The 16,097-nt window shown below is 41.5% G+C and overlaps 1 protein-coding gene across 1 annotated transcript in view; it reads left to right on the plus strand.

Annotated features, from left to right (window-relative positions):
- Positions 1-492: 492 nt before the first annotated feature.
- DNAH14 (dynein axonemal heavy chain 14) overlaps positions 493-16,097 on the plus strand; it is a 338,071-nt gene continuing 322,466 nt past the window's right edge. The window contains exons 1-6 of the mRNA XM_089684997.1: positions 493-672; positions 3,577-3,704; positions 5,934-6,115; positions 8,344-8,471; positions 8,533-8,536; positions 8,792-8,952. Of these exons, the coding sequence (XP_089541123.1) occupies positions 535-672; positions 3,577-3,704; positions 5,934-6,115; positions 8,344-8,471; positions 8,533-8,536; positions 8,792-8,952 (741 nt within the window). The 5' untranslated portion in view covers positions 493-534. The remainder of the gene's footprint in view (positions 673-3,576; positions 3,705-5,933; positions 6,116-8,343; positions 8,472-8,532; positions 8,537-8,791; positions 8,953-16,097) is intronic.

Genomic DNA, 16,097 nt, shown 5'->3' on the forward strand with positions numbered 1-16,097 from the left:
CAGCATCCGACAGCTCTGATGCTTCTGAATGAGCATGTGATTCCAACTGACCTACCTTCCTTCCATCCCTCCCTTCCTTCCACCCACCCAATTCCTTCCTTCCACCCCTTCCTTTCTTCCACCCCTTCCTTCCACCCACCCCTTCTTTCCTTATTCCCACCCAGCCTCCCTTCCTTCCTTCCACCCACCCCTCCCTTCCCTCTGATCCTTCCTTCCACCCACCCTCTCTTCCTTCCACCCACCCACCCTTCCTTCCTTCCATCCCTTCCTTCCCTCCACCCACCCCTCCCTTCCCTCCAATCCTTCCTTCCACCCACCTCTCCCTTTCTATCACCACTCCCTTCCTTCCTTCCACCCTCCCTTTCTTCCACCCCTTCATTTCTTCCTTTTGAACCCTGGCATAGTTCCTTTGTGGCTGGCATAATGTAGATTGCCTATGCCTTGTATTCACATTAAATATAAAGAATATTTGGGCAATAACTGTACTTTTTCTTTTCTTTGTTTTCTTTCCTTTGACCTCAGGAAGAAAGGCACATGATGTATACCACGAAGCACAGGAGCGATCTGCTCTCTCGCTTACATTTCACAGCAGAGAATTCAGATGTTCTCCAGATGGTATCCAGAAACACTGCCATGCATAAACAGCCTGTCAGCCCTAATGAACACAGACTGGTGAGCACTCCTTTTCTTCCAGCATGAAAACAAAGTGTCTCTTCCTATAAACTCTGCGAATAGAACTGCGCTTCAGTTTTTCTAATTGCCATATAATATCCACGCATCAACCTTGCAGTGGTCCTCTTCTGCCAGTTTTTTAAACAAATAGTGGATTGTTGAGGCCCATGCTGACCTGGTTAAAGGGAAACTGTAGTCTTTTTTTAACTTCTTTTGAAATCAAGTTATAGTAAACCTTTGCTTATCCAATGCTGGAAAAAGCTATGATTTTTAAACATTATGGACCCCTAACCAGTGCAAAATAAAATAGCAGCTCTGGCTGTCTACCTTAACTCTTAGGCTGCCCTTTTTGTTCCCACAAGATGTCCACAAAAACTGAGCAGGTACTATGAATGCAAGGTGTTATTGCTCCTCCCTTGAGTGGGGCTTCACCATGGCATACATTTATAGTGTATTGATGCTAACAATATCATCTCTGAGGACTGCACGCTACTGGAAATAATTGGGAGAGATAGCGGTCCCTGCACATCACATGGCTGCCAACTGTGTGGCCAGTTAATGGACACCTGAGCACAAGCTTCTCAGTAGGGTTGAGGTCAGAACTCGGTGAAGGCAACTCAAGTTTCACTGCACCAAATTCACCAACTCTTCTTTATGAAGCTGGCTTTGTGCATAGGGGCACAGTAATGCTGGACTAGAAAAGGGCCTTCCCCAAGCTGTTACCAACAGGTTGGATGTGTACAATTGTTAAAAATGGCTTTGTATATTATAGCTTAAGCAGTACCTTTTATGGGAAACAAAGACACAAAGATGTAGAAGAACCTATTGCCCATCAGCATTTCGCACCAGTTCTTTGTAAAGGGTGATAGGGTTGATATCAACACAACAGAAGACCACACCAGCCGTGGAGATACTAGATTGGTGTCTTTAGGGGAAAAGTGCTGGTAATAAACATCAACAGAGTGTCAGATTGTTATCAGACAGAAATGCTGGAACAGATTGGGGTACTAACATGTCATGGCATGCTACCATGAAGTACCTTCACGTTGTTTTAATATTTATTCTTTAACTGTCTTACTTTTACATGCTTGCAACACCACATTTTTCTGTTTGTTTTTCATATTTAGATTTGCACAAGCTCCCTCTAGTGATTGGGCAGTCAGTAAAGCCTGGTACACACGTACCAAAAGTTGGCTGGTTTAGCAGGATTTGGTTGGTTTTCGATACATGTGTACCATTGTTTGTTCAAAAGCTTGTTTTCTGTTGAACAATCTTGCTGGAAAACCAGGATTTGATCAGCTCTTGCAGCCAATGGCTGCAGCACTGGACAGTGTATTGTCATGGAGGTGGGGTAGCCCCCTTGACAGAATACAATAGCATCACATATCGTTGTGTTGATGAAGCGATCTGTCAGTTTTTGGTGACTGAACTATATACCTAGCTTAAAGCGGTATTAAACCCAAAACCAACAACAATCATTTGATGTGGTGGCTGCATTCGTTTCTTTTTTTTTAGGCTTTTTCCCCTCTGTTTTTACCTGGTGATCTGTCCAGTAACACACATAGCATAGGGGACCCATTTAAACAGCTGCATTCTCACTCCAGGGGAGGGGAGTGTTAGATCTATTAGCAGATTGAAATACACTAAGCCAAACGACAGCTGATGCTTTATAAGCAGTTACAGCAAACAGTTATTTTCCTTTGGGGATAAAGGTTTTACATAAATAAAATTGATCATTGTAAGCGTTCCTGTCAGTAGTAAATGGTTTGTCTCATCCTTGTAAATGATACATCTGGAAGAGAGCTTGTTCTTTTGAAGTACAGCAGACTTACTGGCCAGATCACCAGATGAAAACAGAAGAAAGAAAGCCTAAAATTACTAATGCAGCCACCACATTTTAGAGTTAGTAAGCTACAATAAAATAAAAGTTTGCTTTTGGGTTTAATAATGCTTAACCATGCTGATCCATTTTGCTCCAGAAAGCTACTATAGCAGAGTTCAGGCTAGAAGATTTTTGCTCAGCTACAATATAATTTTTTCATTAATTATTCAACTGTATTTAAACCAGAACAACGAATGCTCCTTATTTTGGTCTGCTAAATATACCATTGAAATGGTTTTGGTATGTATGTTATCAGTGCAAATAAAACAGTCTTATTAGTTCTATCCAGGTATCTCCATGGGCTACATAACACCTTCTTCCTATTATAAGGAAAAAAAAAACCTGAAAAAAGAAAGCTAATGCAGCCACCACTGGATTATAAAATATAATATATTGCACTTCGTTCTGGGATTTAGATATGCCTAAAAGCTTACTTCCAGGAATAAGGCAAAACATACCCTAGCAGTGGGTCCCTCTTCCCTCCGTACTGCAAGGGTCAAATGCTCATTTAGTCTAGGGTGGAGAGGAAGGGACCTTTTGTACTTGCCTTAACCCCCACTCTGGCCGGCTCCGATGCTTTCCCCAAGTATTCACCCTGTGCGCGGTCCTTCAGCAGCATCACATACAGTACAGTGCAGGGCTATTAACCCTGTATTGTATGTGAAGGAGGCTGGAGTGCCTTAAAGAGGAGGCTATGCTGAACCAGTCGCACAGATCAAGGGAACCTGCCTGAGCGGTTAGTGAAGTATTACTCCCTTATTCCAGCACTGCTAGACGTAAGGACCAGGTAACCCTTGAGGTGTACAGGGAAGAAGGCATTGCAAGAGAACTCTCCCTATTTACAAAGTTCAGCTTTAATACATTTTATGAAGTGAGCAATCTGCAGACTCACAAGGAGGTATAAGCTGAAAGGCTTTAGGAACATTTAGTTGACCACGGATATTACACATTAGTCATTCATAAGGAAATTATCCTATTACTAAAAGTATACTCCTGTGTTTTTCTATTATGTATTTTTACAGGGTTTTATTCCTAAGCCACCTTCAGAAAAGTCAGAGAAGTATGCTGAAATCAGCACTTTCATCCACAAAGAAGACACTACAAGAAGAAGCTTAGGGAAGCTAAAAGAAGAAAAAAATCAACTTAGGGCGTAAGATTCTTTGTCATTTGCTCATAATACTCTGATATCATTCTTTTTCATGTGAATAGTATTATAGTCGTGTTAAAGAAGGAAAACCATATCAGACATACAGTATGTCCACTTCTGACTGTTTCTGATATGCCCAACCTAGGGCAGATCTTGTCCACCTAATGTGGAGCTGCCCTGTTATATCTGACTTTTGGAGACTGGTACTTAATTTTCTTGGTACCATAATACAGCTTCCTTGCACACCTAAAATATTCTTTGTTTTGGATTACTGGAAGAAGACCACTGGCCTCATTATGTGAGCATATCCCTAAGAGGATCATTATGTATGGCCCACAAAGTCATGATTGTTAGGTGGATGAATCCATCCCCTCCTCGTGTATCTCGTTGGAAGTTGTTAATTAACCAGATCATTCCATATGAGAAAGTTATGTTTGGAAGGAGAAGATGTCCCCTTATGTTCCATAAAATATGGGATCTGGGGTGTAAATCTACACTTACACAGAGCTCAAGCTAACCTGCCCTGGCTTGTATATTGAGACAATTCTTAACTGTGTCATACGGACCTTCTCTAAGATAACTAAGACACAGAAAATAATGGTTCAGCCAAAACTGCCAATGTTTATATACCTTTTATTTTTGCTTCACACTGATACTCTTTTTTGTACAATCTTTATATGGATTGCAATATGTACTTGGACATTTGCAAACTTGTGCAACTGTTTGATATCAATGAGCAGAGTTAAAAAAAAGAATGGGGACCACGTCTATAAACACAATGGGGTTTATTTACTAAAGCTGTTCATTCAGAATTTCATGCACTTCTGCATGGAAACCAATCAGCTTACACGTTTATTGCCAAAGCTTAATTGAACAAGCTGAGGTTAGAAGCTGATTGGTTACCATGCACAGGTGCACAAGATTCTGAGTGAACCAGCTTTAGTAAGTCTCCGCCAATAAGTCTCCATGTCTCTCAAGGCCTAACCACACCAGCAGCTGCATTGTAATGCAACCTCTGGTGTATGTTGTGGAGTACATAGCAGGGGCGGACTGACCATTTGGAAACTCGGGCACTGCCTGAGGGCCCGGGGTCAGTAGGGGGCCCCATGAGATGCCCCTGGTACCTTTTTCATAGGCTTTTTTGAGTTTGGGCAAGGACACAGGGGCCCCATGATCCCCTATTGCCTGGGGGGCCCCATGAGTTGTTAGTCTGCCCCGGTATATAGTGCCCTTGCTCTGATTACAGCACAATGCACTCAATACTCTTTCTTTTTTTTTTTCTTTATTAGAATGTCACAAAATGACTTATGCTTTAAGAATAATAAAGTGATAAACGGGGTGATGATAATTAGTGTTTAAATGCCAACAAACTTTACTATAATGCAACCTCTGGTGTACGTTGTGGAGTATATTGCCCATGTGCTGATTACAGCACAATGCACTCCATACTTTTTCTTTTTTTTTTTTTTACTTTATTGGAATGTCACAAAATGACTTACAGTATGCTTTAAGAAAAATAAAGTAATAAACAGGGGTGGTCATAATTAGTGTTTATATGACAACAAACGTTACCGAAAAATAAGATATAATAGGATAACATCAAAATTATGCCATACCTACTTTCACACTGTATGCCATGGTGACTTTCACACAGTTTTGCATTTGTACTGTGGATTATAGTCACAGGTTCACTTTAACGATTGCAGGGCACAATGCACGCAATACTTTTTCTTTTTTACTTTATTGGAATGCCACAAAATGACTTATGCTTTAAGAATAATAAAGTGATAAACAGGGGTGCTGAAAGTAGTGTTTATATGCCAACATACCTTTACATTGTGGAGCATATTGCCCATGCGCTGATTACAGCACAATGCACTCAATACTTTTTCATTTTTTTTACTTTATTGGAATGTCACAAAATGACTTATGCTTTAAGAAAAATAAAGTGATAGTTAGTGTTTATATGCCAACAAACTTTAATGAAAAATAAGATATAATAAGATAACTTTAAAATGATGCCATACCTACTTTCACACTGTATGCCATGGTGACTTTCACACTGTATGCCATGGCGAATTTCACTGTTTTGAGTTTTTACTGTGGATTATAGTCACAGGTTCACTTTAACGATTGACAAGCAGGTAATTTTCTAGAGTACATTGTATTATGTAATCAATCAGCAGCAAAGTCTTGCCAGATCACTGACCTTTGTGTACTTATTCCTTCCAGCAAGCTCAGGAGAGAAGTGAGGAGCAGTGTAAGCCCAGAGGATAGAATGTTGTCCTCAAAGTCAGGAGGAAAAGAGAGGAAAGGTGCTCAGACCTGCTTTGAAGTGGCGGACAAAACTAGAGGGGATCTGCCTACACAGCCAGTCCATCTCCAGAGTGACATCTATCAGGATAAAGTTGCCGGTAAACATCAAAGATTCACCAAGAATCCTCCACCACGCTAAATGACTATTTCATTTTGTGCTGTTTATTATAACACAGAACAAGGAACTCTGTTTTTCACTGAAAGAAACTTCAGTGTCTCATTCTATTGACTCATATGCTCTGTATAATGAACAGTCACATTTATTTATCAACCTTTTATTATCCTATTTTCACATAGTGCACAGGCAGAAGTGTGGGAAGCTAACTTGCTTTTGGCATCTAATTAACACAACAATCCCCTCCAAACTTATAGTTTACTATTTTGAAGGAAAGTTTAACTGTCTCGCGATTTCTCATATCTTCAGGTACTCTGATAATGAGAACTCTTCGCCTTAGTTCCCAGATCTCCAGACCTGCTGCGATCATTTAATTTAATGTCATGTTATGCTGAATGAAATAGGAGTTGAGAAAACAACCTTAGAAGGCAGAGCCACCTAAAACTCCAAGGTGTGCAAGAACAGAGATGAGAACTATGGTGAAAGATCTCATCTCAGGAGTCCGCACAGATACAAGGTAGCAGGTGACTGAGCCAGGTTCACATTTTGTCAAGTTTGATCTTGTTTTTAATTGTATCAGTGTGTTGTGTCAATTGTAGTCCCCTGACTTCTCCATTCACCCTGCTCTATCCCAGTTGCAACAAGGAAAAAAATCCCTCTGACAAACTGACCCAGGTTTGCTGTCACATTACCTTTTGTTGCACCACTTTCATAAGGGAAGACTGGTGATCCTCCACTGCAGTCAAGGTCTGCTTTCGGCTGGTCTTACTACTGCCATGTGCACTTGCTGCTGTTATGCAGGTGCACAAAGATAAAGTGGGATAGAAAAACTGCTGAGCCTTGCCCAGTGACCCAAATTCAATCGTAAATAGAAGGAAAAAAACAAGAGTTCCATCCTCTGTTCACCCCCAAGTGACACATATTTATATATAGAAAAAAAACAGGCAAGAATGGTAAAAGGAAGAATGGAGTGTTGGGAAACATCTAATCAACCTCAAATGTTTATCTTCAGCCCCCAGGCCTGTTGGAACCCTTGCCAGAGGCCAGCGCAAAAGAGACACCCTACTTGGGTGCCATGTTATGAGGGGTGCTTACTAAGGTGGGAGCCTCTCCTGCCTGTGCATCATTTCTTTGTAAATGATGCCCCCTTTCGCCAAAGGAGTATCTGCCAATCTCATTAACTGAGCTACTTATGTGAAACCTACTTAAAAAAGATCTACTGTATTTTTGCATTCATTTTTTTTCTTCCATTGAAAAAAATTTTAAATAATGAGGCTAATGAGAGGAAATGTTTTGGGACAAGACAGGTCTAGGATAGATGAAAGGCACCTCCATAACCCTCAGGGAAAATGTAAAGCACTGAAAACCATCCACAACCACGTTTAGCCAAAATGGCAAAATTGTGCTGACCTTTTGTTTGCTTGTGAAATGACAGACAGGTGCACAGATTAAACCAGTTGCACTGTCCACCTGGTTTATTTCAGGAGCAAGGAGGTTGTAGATGTGGCCCCTGGACATCCATTGGGGCCTAGGCTCCTGCTCTGGAATCCTTGTATAACCCACTCCTGACCACCACCCTCTCCAGACATTCTTCTTCTGTTGCAGCCACCATCAATGTACCCAGTGTCTGCAGGTGTCAGGTGTTGGATCCAGGAAGCAGTGGCATCACCCCTTTGGTCATTTGACAGTGCTTGGGTTTAGCAATTGGCTGCTAGGCACTGCATCATGGGAGCAGTTTGCAGTGGCAGGCACAGAGGCAGAGAGCTAAGTATAAAATGGTTAGGGAATATTAACAGACGCTGTCACTTAGCCCTGAATAGGAAAGGTGACAGTGGCTGTTTAAGCATAGCACTGTCATATGTGTATTTAAAAATGAAATACTAATACTAAATGGTCATAGACATGGAGTAAAAGGTTGAAGTGGGTGGTGGTGGTGGTGGAGGGGGGGGGGCATACACCTATTCCAGCCACCTCTGGATTGAAAACATTCTGCTTTTGTGTTTTTGGTGAGGGGATGTGCATAAAGAAGAGTAGTGCTAGCAGCTACTTTCCTCACCGCTTATCCAAAGCAGGGATGGATGGTACAAATTACAGTTTGGTATGAGCTACATTTTGCAGTTAGGGAACCCAGACAATTCTTATTTTGACATACTAAGCCACAAATGCTCTATATATCTGTAGCATCCTTTTGTGACTTTTTCTCAATTCCAGTTCCAGATGACAGCGTCATATTGCACATCCACAGGCTGAGAGCCAGGCTCGGGTGGAAAACACAGACTCCCAGTGTCCAGCGGCAGAACAGGTTGCCAAAAACCGATAAATATAGGAGACTCATTGAGGTAAGATTAAACTTTAACAGCAAATGTTCGTGCTTCTTAAATTGTCAACACCTCAAATCAGGTCAGTCTGTGCCTTCCTAACCACACTTTTGAAAGAATCCTAGCCATATCGCTATTTTCTCTATATTTAACCGGTTATGGGTTCCAGACTCCCCCCCCCCCCACCCCACACACACACACATAGCAAAAAAGGAGGTATCTTTCTGCAATATGGGGGCAGCAGAGGGTGGCACATTGAGGGCAGGGTTTAAAGCACTAGGCATGTCTTTTATTACAATACTGTGTATGATGTGTCTGTGGTTTCCCTGTTTAGGATCAAGCTGTGAAAATGGAAGATGATGGAAAATTTGTATACTGTCTGCCCAAGTGTCATGATGATCCTTCTGTGCGATATGATCCCTACAATCTCCAAGTGGTTCCAGCTTCTACTGCTGTACAGTTTGGCATTTACTGGACTGTTAGTGCTTCATGGGTGTCTAAGGTATACTTTTTAGAAAGCAAAAATTAATTCTGCATCAGGGGTGTCCCACTGAAGTCACCATCTGTGACTCTGCTTCCCACCACAGACATGTGCTGGAGTAGCTAATGCTTGTGTTTATGAGATGGGACACAAATCCCATCTCCCAGAAAGTTTACGTTTGCTGCTTTCATCCTTTTACAAACTTGCCCCAGTCCATGTGTTTTACAGATCTTTTGTTAGGAAGAACATTTGGTGGCTGGGTTGCTTATGCACAGCTGGCTACATTTAATGTCTGTAGGCATCTTATGAGATAGAACAAGCCCCAGATCAGACAGACTTTCTGTTGACCTAAAGCAAACACAAGGCCAGGCTCTGGACATCTTATAATTATTATGAGAATACTACAGTTCTTTGCCAGTTGAAAAGGAGGGTTGCACACCGCTGGTATCATCCACAAGAAACCTTATTGGAGACTGTTCAGCAGGGCTTTTTTCTCAGAGAATAGATGCAGGAACTCTCCCCTTCCGAATCTCCCGTGTCCCCACTCCAACTCACCTCCGAGCACTGTTCCTTGGTTCCACTACCAACCTTCCAGTATTTCCCCTTTTAGAGAATACAGAACCAAGTATCTTTTTGTGGTGGTAATTTGTATGGAATTTGTTAATGACAACAAGTAAGGCAGTAAAATAGATGCCCTGGAGCTAGAAGAAATATACCTCTCCCCCACCCAGCAACAATAGAGCCCCAAGTAACAATAGATTCATCCTCAGCAGCCAGGATCAATAGACCCTCCAGCAGCTAGCAACAATAAACCCATCCCTCAACAGTTAATTTCTCCCTGCAGGGATTGACCCCCCCAGCAACATAAGGTCCATCCCCAGCAACAATAGATTGCCCCATCAGCAACAATAGACCACACCGCAAAAAAGATCCCCTCTCTAGCAACAATAGATCCCTCAGCAACCAGTATCAATAGACCCTCCAGCACACCTCAGCACCCTTTGCAAATACATACATTCAGAACTGGAGGTTCTCGAACTGCGTTCCCCCACATTCCCCCTGAAAATAAGCCCTGCTGCTCAGACAGAACACTATGGCAGAACCATGTTCCATCTGAGCAGGCTTTAATAAAGTTTCTTGTAGATGATACCAGCAGTGTGCGATCCTTATTTTCAGACTTGCATCATCTACTATAGGCGTGTGAGTGGGCTACGTGCCAGTCTGCACCTGTCCTTCACAGCGTAAGTCTTAAGTTATTGCTGAAACCACTAATAATTACAGGCAGAGGCAATTATTTATTGTGATAAAGGGTAGATTCTATTGTATAGTCTTACAGATACAACCGGCCCTTTGAGTGAAACCATAATGCTGATGCGGCCCACGAGTTTGAGTTTGACACCACTGACCTAGAGTGTTTGAAGATTGGAATTTCAAGCTGAACTCATTGAACACATTGAAAATACACTTTTCTGAACTTTGTAAACCTGTCTGGTCATGTTTGTAATTTATATACCTCTGCCAGACAGCACAGGCAGTAGGTGAAAACACTTTTTCTGTAAGAGTTAAATATAATGCTCTCACATCCCCACCTACAGCCTGCAGAATATAGACTTAGTTTAAATGCATGTGAGAACAGTAGGAAGTCCAAAGTAAAGTAGCACTTAAGTATTTACATTCAGCAATAAAAAGTATTCTAAAACTAAAAAGTAACTTCTACTGTACTGCCCAGCCGTCATACAAGTGAACTCCAAAGCTTTAACGATGCAACCTCCATTGGATAGCTGTAAATATCACTCCCCAGATACTATGACTACAATTGGTAATTGCTACATTGGAACTTTTGATTCAAATGGAGTGTATATCATCCTATGTATGTCAGCTGCTGTATAGATACAAATTACTGTGTGCTGACTTTTTACTTTGTCTTGATTGCACAGGAAAAAGATTGGCCACAAGTTAACTACATTAATGGCATATGATAAACTCCAATTAGTTGAGAGTCGAACATTCTATGTGGTGTTTATATTTCATATGAAATTGTCAGACTTATCTCAGCTATTTTAGGTCCTTGTACTACGTGACTAATATTTGTCAGAATTTGATTGCTGACCTGTCAGTTGCCTGGCCTTGCATACAGTCTCCCATATGTTTTTTCATCTAAGCATGCACAGTTTTAATAACTATAGACTGAGGGGGAAATTCGTTAAGGGTATTGTAGACTTTAGAATCCCATTAGCTGCTGCAGTAAAAATGTCAGTGCTTGCAGCCAATTTATGTACCTGTGACACAGGTACATAAATCTGTCAGTGCCGGGCATTGAGGTCAGAGAGTCTGTACTGGACACTCCTTCCCCTGTGCACATCCTCTCCCAGCCACTGCGCATGTCACACTGGCAGGCGTGTGGGTAAGCAGTTTTATAGTAGGGGTGGAAGGTTCCTGATATGTAGCTAAGAATCTGGTTCCCCATGAAGCCCACCTGGCTGTTGATTGACAGCGCACAGCATTGGGTGGATTTAGAGCCGCTATTCAGTCCAATAGCGCCTTTCAAATCTGCCCACTGCTGTGCATTGTCAAGCAAAAATAAAGCAGACATGATGGGAAGCTAGTCTCTCAGTTCCCCATCAGGCTCCACCCACACAGTAGCACAAGTCATATTCAAAATATGGGCTTTGCCGTATTTGGGAAATGTCGTAATCTGTATCTCCATCCACTTGGTTTACATTTAACTTTTGGCTCCAAGTTATTGGAGGGTGATGTACATGGATGGGTCGCAGTTCAGTCCCTAAATAAATGAAGTCCCTCATACATGAAAAATGCCCAGGGGACTTTTGAAGAGTTACGCCAAAACAATAAAATATAAAAAAAATATAACATTTTGTATTTACTTTAAACATATAATGTTAAAAACAACTCGATGAGTATATAAATAAATGTATCAAAAAATCCATTGATGTACACTTCATATACTAGAAACACTAACAGCATTATGATCACATGGAAATGAGCGGGCAATGTCATGAATCTTCAAGCAGCGTTCACTTCTTCAGGAGATAATGATATTAATGCTGATAAAAATATACTGTACATCAAATAAATAACATCAAATGACAGCAGGACCATTGCTGGGCGAACAAGTGCAGCAGAGAGGCACCATCAAGTCCGTCTTGCCCGGGAGCTGTGCAAAGGGCAGGAAGCCACATGGACAGGGGTATAAAACTGCTTAACACAGTAGGTGGTGAATTTTGCTGAGAAAAAATGAGCACCAGCATGTCTGACAGCTGTAACCAACAGAGAAGCAGAACTCTCCAAAAGCCCCATGGGCATTTTTCACGTATGATGGATAAAGCCATGTTCAGAAAGATGTCCCTGGAAAACCTCTGTGAACCAGCTCAGACCTGGTCCTAATTTACCGCCAGTTTCCTAATCTGCAAACTAGTGGTAACTCTTGAAGAGTGAGGCGTAGTGACAGGTTCTCAAAGTGGTTGTAAGAGCTATGTAAATTTGTTGCCCGTGTTGGTAATGTTATCAAAACTAGTGCAAATGACTGCCTGAATGAGGCGCAGGTAGGTCTAAAGGTACAGTTGTGGCCAAAATTATTCAACCCCCACTGAAATTGAGTGTTTTGGCCAGTTTGACATTGCTTTTGATCATTCAGTCATCTTGCTTACATTTACATTAAAGAGGCACTTGTAGGTCAGACAAATATAACATAACAGTTATAATGAAATAACCACAAATGTCTTTTCTGTGCTCACAGCATTATCAGTTTTATTCAACCCCCAAGTGACATTCAATCTTAGTACTTAGTACAGCATCCTTTTACAGTTATAACAGCTTTTAAACGTGAAGCATAGCTTGACACAAGTGTCTTGCAGCGATCTACGGGTATCTTCGCCCATTCTTCATGGGCAAAGGCCTCCAGTTCAGTCACATTCTTAGGCTTGCGCACTGCAACTGCTTTCTTTAAGTCCCACCAGAGGTTCTCAATCGGATTTAAGTCTGGTGACTGCGATGGCCACTCCAAAATGTTCCAGCCTTTCCTCTGCAACCATGCTCTAGTGGACTTGGAGGTATGCTTGGGATCATTGTCCTGTTGAAAGGTCCAACGTCTCCCAAGCCTCAGGTGTGTGACGGACTGCATCACGTTTCCATCCAATATCTCCTGGTACTGAAGAGAATTCATGGTACCTTGCACACGCTGAAGCTTCCCTGTACCTGCAGAAGCAAAACAGCCCCAAAGCATGATTGACCCTCCACCATGCTTCACAGTAGGCAAGGTGTTCTTTTCATCATAGGCCTTGTTCTTCCTCCTCCAAACATAGCGTTGATCCATGGGCCCAAACAGTTCTAATTTTGTTTCATCAGTCCACAGAACACTATCCCACAACTTTTGTGGTTTGTCCACATGGCTTTTGGCATACTGCAGTCGACTCTTCTTATTCTTTGGAGACAGCAAGGGGGTACGCCTGGGAGTTCTGGCACGGAGGCCTTCATTACGCAGTGTGCGTCTTATTGTCTGGGCTGAAACTTCTGTACCCACATCTGACAAATCTTTTCTCAGTTCCTCAGCAGTCACACGGGGACTTCTCTCCACTCTACGCTTCAGGTAGCGCACAGCAGTCGAAGTCAGCATCTTCTTTCTGCCACGACCAGGTAGCGTTTCAACAGTGCCCTTTGCCTTGAATTTGCGAATGATGCTTCCTAAGGTGTCTCTTGGTATGTTTAACATCTTTGCAATCTTCTTATAGCCATTGCCCTTCCTGTGAAGAGAAATCACCTCTTCTCTTGTCTTCCTGGACCATTCTCTTGCCTTCACCATGTTTGTAACCACACCAGTAAATGTCTAGAAGGAGCTGAGTATCACAGTCATTTTAAAGCTGCCTAATTGGTGCTTATTATGCTTGATTGCTGCTCGGTGACATCCACAGGTGTTTTCAATACCTGATGGAAAGCACCTGTATGAACCTCTGTTCTTCAGAGTGGTAGTCTTTAAGGGGTTGAATAATTGTGGCAATGAAGAAACCACATAAGAACCATTTACTACTGTATTACATAAACAATTGATGTCATTTTAGTTGCATTTGGGTAGTTACAACGTCCTTGTAGGATTTGATTCTGAATACAATTCCAAATGTACACTATAGTCCCTAAACCCCTTTACAGCATTGGGGGTTGAATAATTTTGGACACAACTGTAACTACTGCCAGGAAAGTGTAATTTAGTCCTGTTTACACTGAATGCGTCTTTGAAATCACGCTTCTTCACTTGAAGTAGCGTGATTTCAAAGCCGCAGATCAGTGCGATTTGTACCTCCGATTTCACTGCGACTTGCAACTTAATTTAACAGAAGTCAATGCAAGTCGCAATGAAATCGGAAAAAAGTAGTGCAGGAACTATTTTTTATATATCGTGCTACTTCAATTCACACTGATTAAGACCGTGCCATAGAAATACATTAGATTTGACTTCCGGTGTGGTTTGTAAATCGCATGTCGCACCTGAAGTCACAGCGGTTTGAACCAGGGCTAAGCGTTTTTAATTCCCCTGTGAATGTTTAGATTACTTCATAAATGTCGTGATGGATCTTTTAACTAGCCACACAAGAAAGCAGGTTGTAACAATATCAAGCATATGCAGTAAAGCAGTGCAAGCATTGATGATGGTGTTTAAAGTGTAGTACTGTAACAATCCACCACATTTTGCTTAGGGCCCATTCACTTTTTTTGTGGTTTGCTAACTCACACATTACCTTTATTTTGTAACTACAGTACGTTGTCATGTGTTGCTGTGTGCTCCAACGAAGATGCTTTGCCTTTGTGTGTTAGAGTGGCATTCTAAATGAATAAACAATACAGCAACATGTTACATGCGTTACTGCACGATTTGATACTGCACATGTTGTTGCTATGTGAAAATGTGATTCTGGCCTTTTAGTTAGGCCAATGAAATATGATTTAGATTACCATGTGTTGATGTGCAATGTGACACACATTTGCCTTAGTGCATCAGTGCTGCACAAGATCAATGGCACCGCAATGCATATTAGTATAGCAACCTGAAAGTGTGAATCTGGCCTTATAGTTAAAGGCCAGTGAAGGCAAGTTCTGATTGGTTGCTTTGGATTAATCCACATTTTTACATTGTTTCTGCCTTAATGAGTAAGTCCAACTGTGTCTCTGTTCTATTTGTGTAATTAAACCCGACTGCCATTTATAAACCATCTGCCCGCTCGTCTCCAAATATTTCCATCATACACTCTACCTTATGGTAGCAATTGTGTACAGATATTGGCGGTTTCCCTGCAGGCATAGAGAAAACATAATTTTTGCTGTGAGTACTATTTTGAAAAATTATGTTAAAAACAACATCACCCAAAACAATATTCTCAATTTTTGTTGGAGTGGGAGAGAATGTTGACAAACCCACATTTAATCAAGGTGATCACAATAGCAGCCAGAAACTGGAGGTATTGGAGATTTACCCTTGGTTCAGAACTATGCGTTTTTTAGGGTATTTTGCAGAAACACACTACAGTTTATTTAACATGGTTTCCTATGGATCTAGTTCACATCTGTGCATTTTGTGCCTGTGCATTTTTTTAAAGGGTCAAGGACTTTTTTTCCCACAGCAGATTGCATTTTGCATGTAATAGACCGCAATGAGCGTATGTGTTGCATTTTTGATGCGTTTTGAGTTTTCCTTTTTTTTGCTAATAGGATAGTATTACAGTTCTGTTCCTGTAGTACAACTTTGATGCAATTTTACATTCTCTGGCACTCAAGTAGCATCAAAGCAATATCAAACTCACATTAAAGTGGTGCAGAAACCTTTATGTGTCCAAAGTCCAATGCTAGGGTTGAGGGCTAGGATAATGGTTAATGGCTAGGGTTAGGATTAAGGGCTGAGGTTAGAGTTAATGGCTAGGGTTAGGATTAAGGGCTGAGGTTAGAGTTAATGGCTAGGGTTAGGATTAAGGGCTGAGGTTAGAGTTAATGGCTAGGGTTTGGGTTAAATGTTAGGGTTCGAGTTAAGGGCTAGGGTTAGGTTTAGTGGTAATTGTTAGGTTTCGTGGTAATTGTTAGGGTTAGAATGATAACCATAGCAATTACTGCCAACCTTAACGATTACTGCTAACCCTAACGATGACTGCTAACTCTAATCCTTA

The sequence above is a fragment of the Staurois parvus genome, unplaced genomic scaffold (genome assembly GCF_062004578.1).
Source record: "Staurois parvus isolate SC_StPar_1 unplaced genomic scaffold, SC_StPar_1.0 ptg000362l, whole genome shotgun sequence".
Lineage (NCBI taxonomy): Eukaryota > Metazoa > Chordata > Amphibia > Anura > Ranidae > Staurois > Staurois parvus.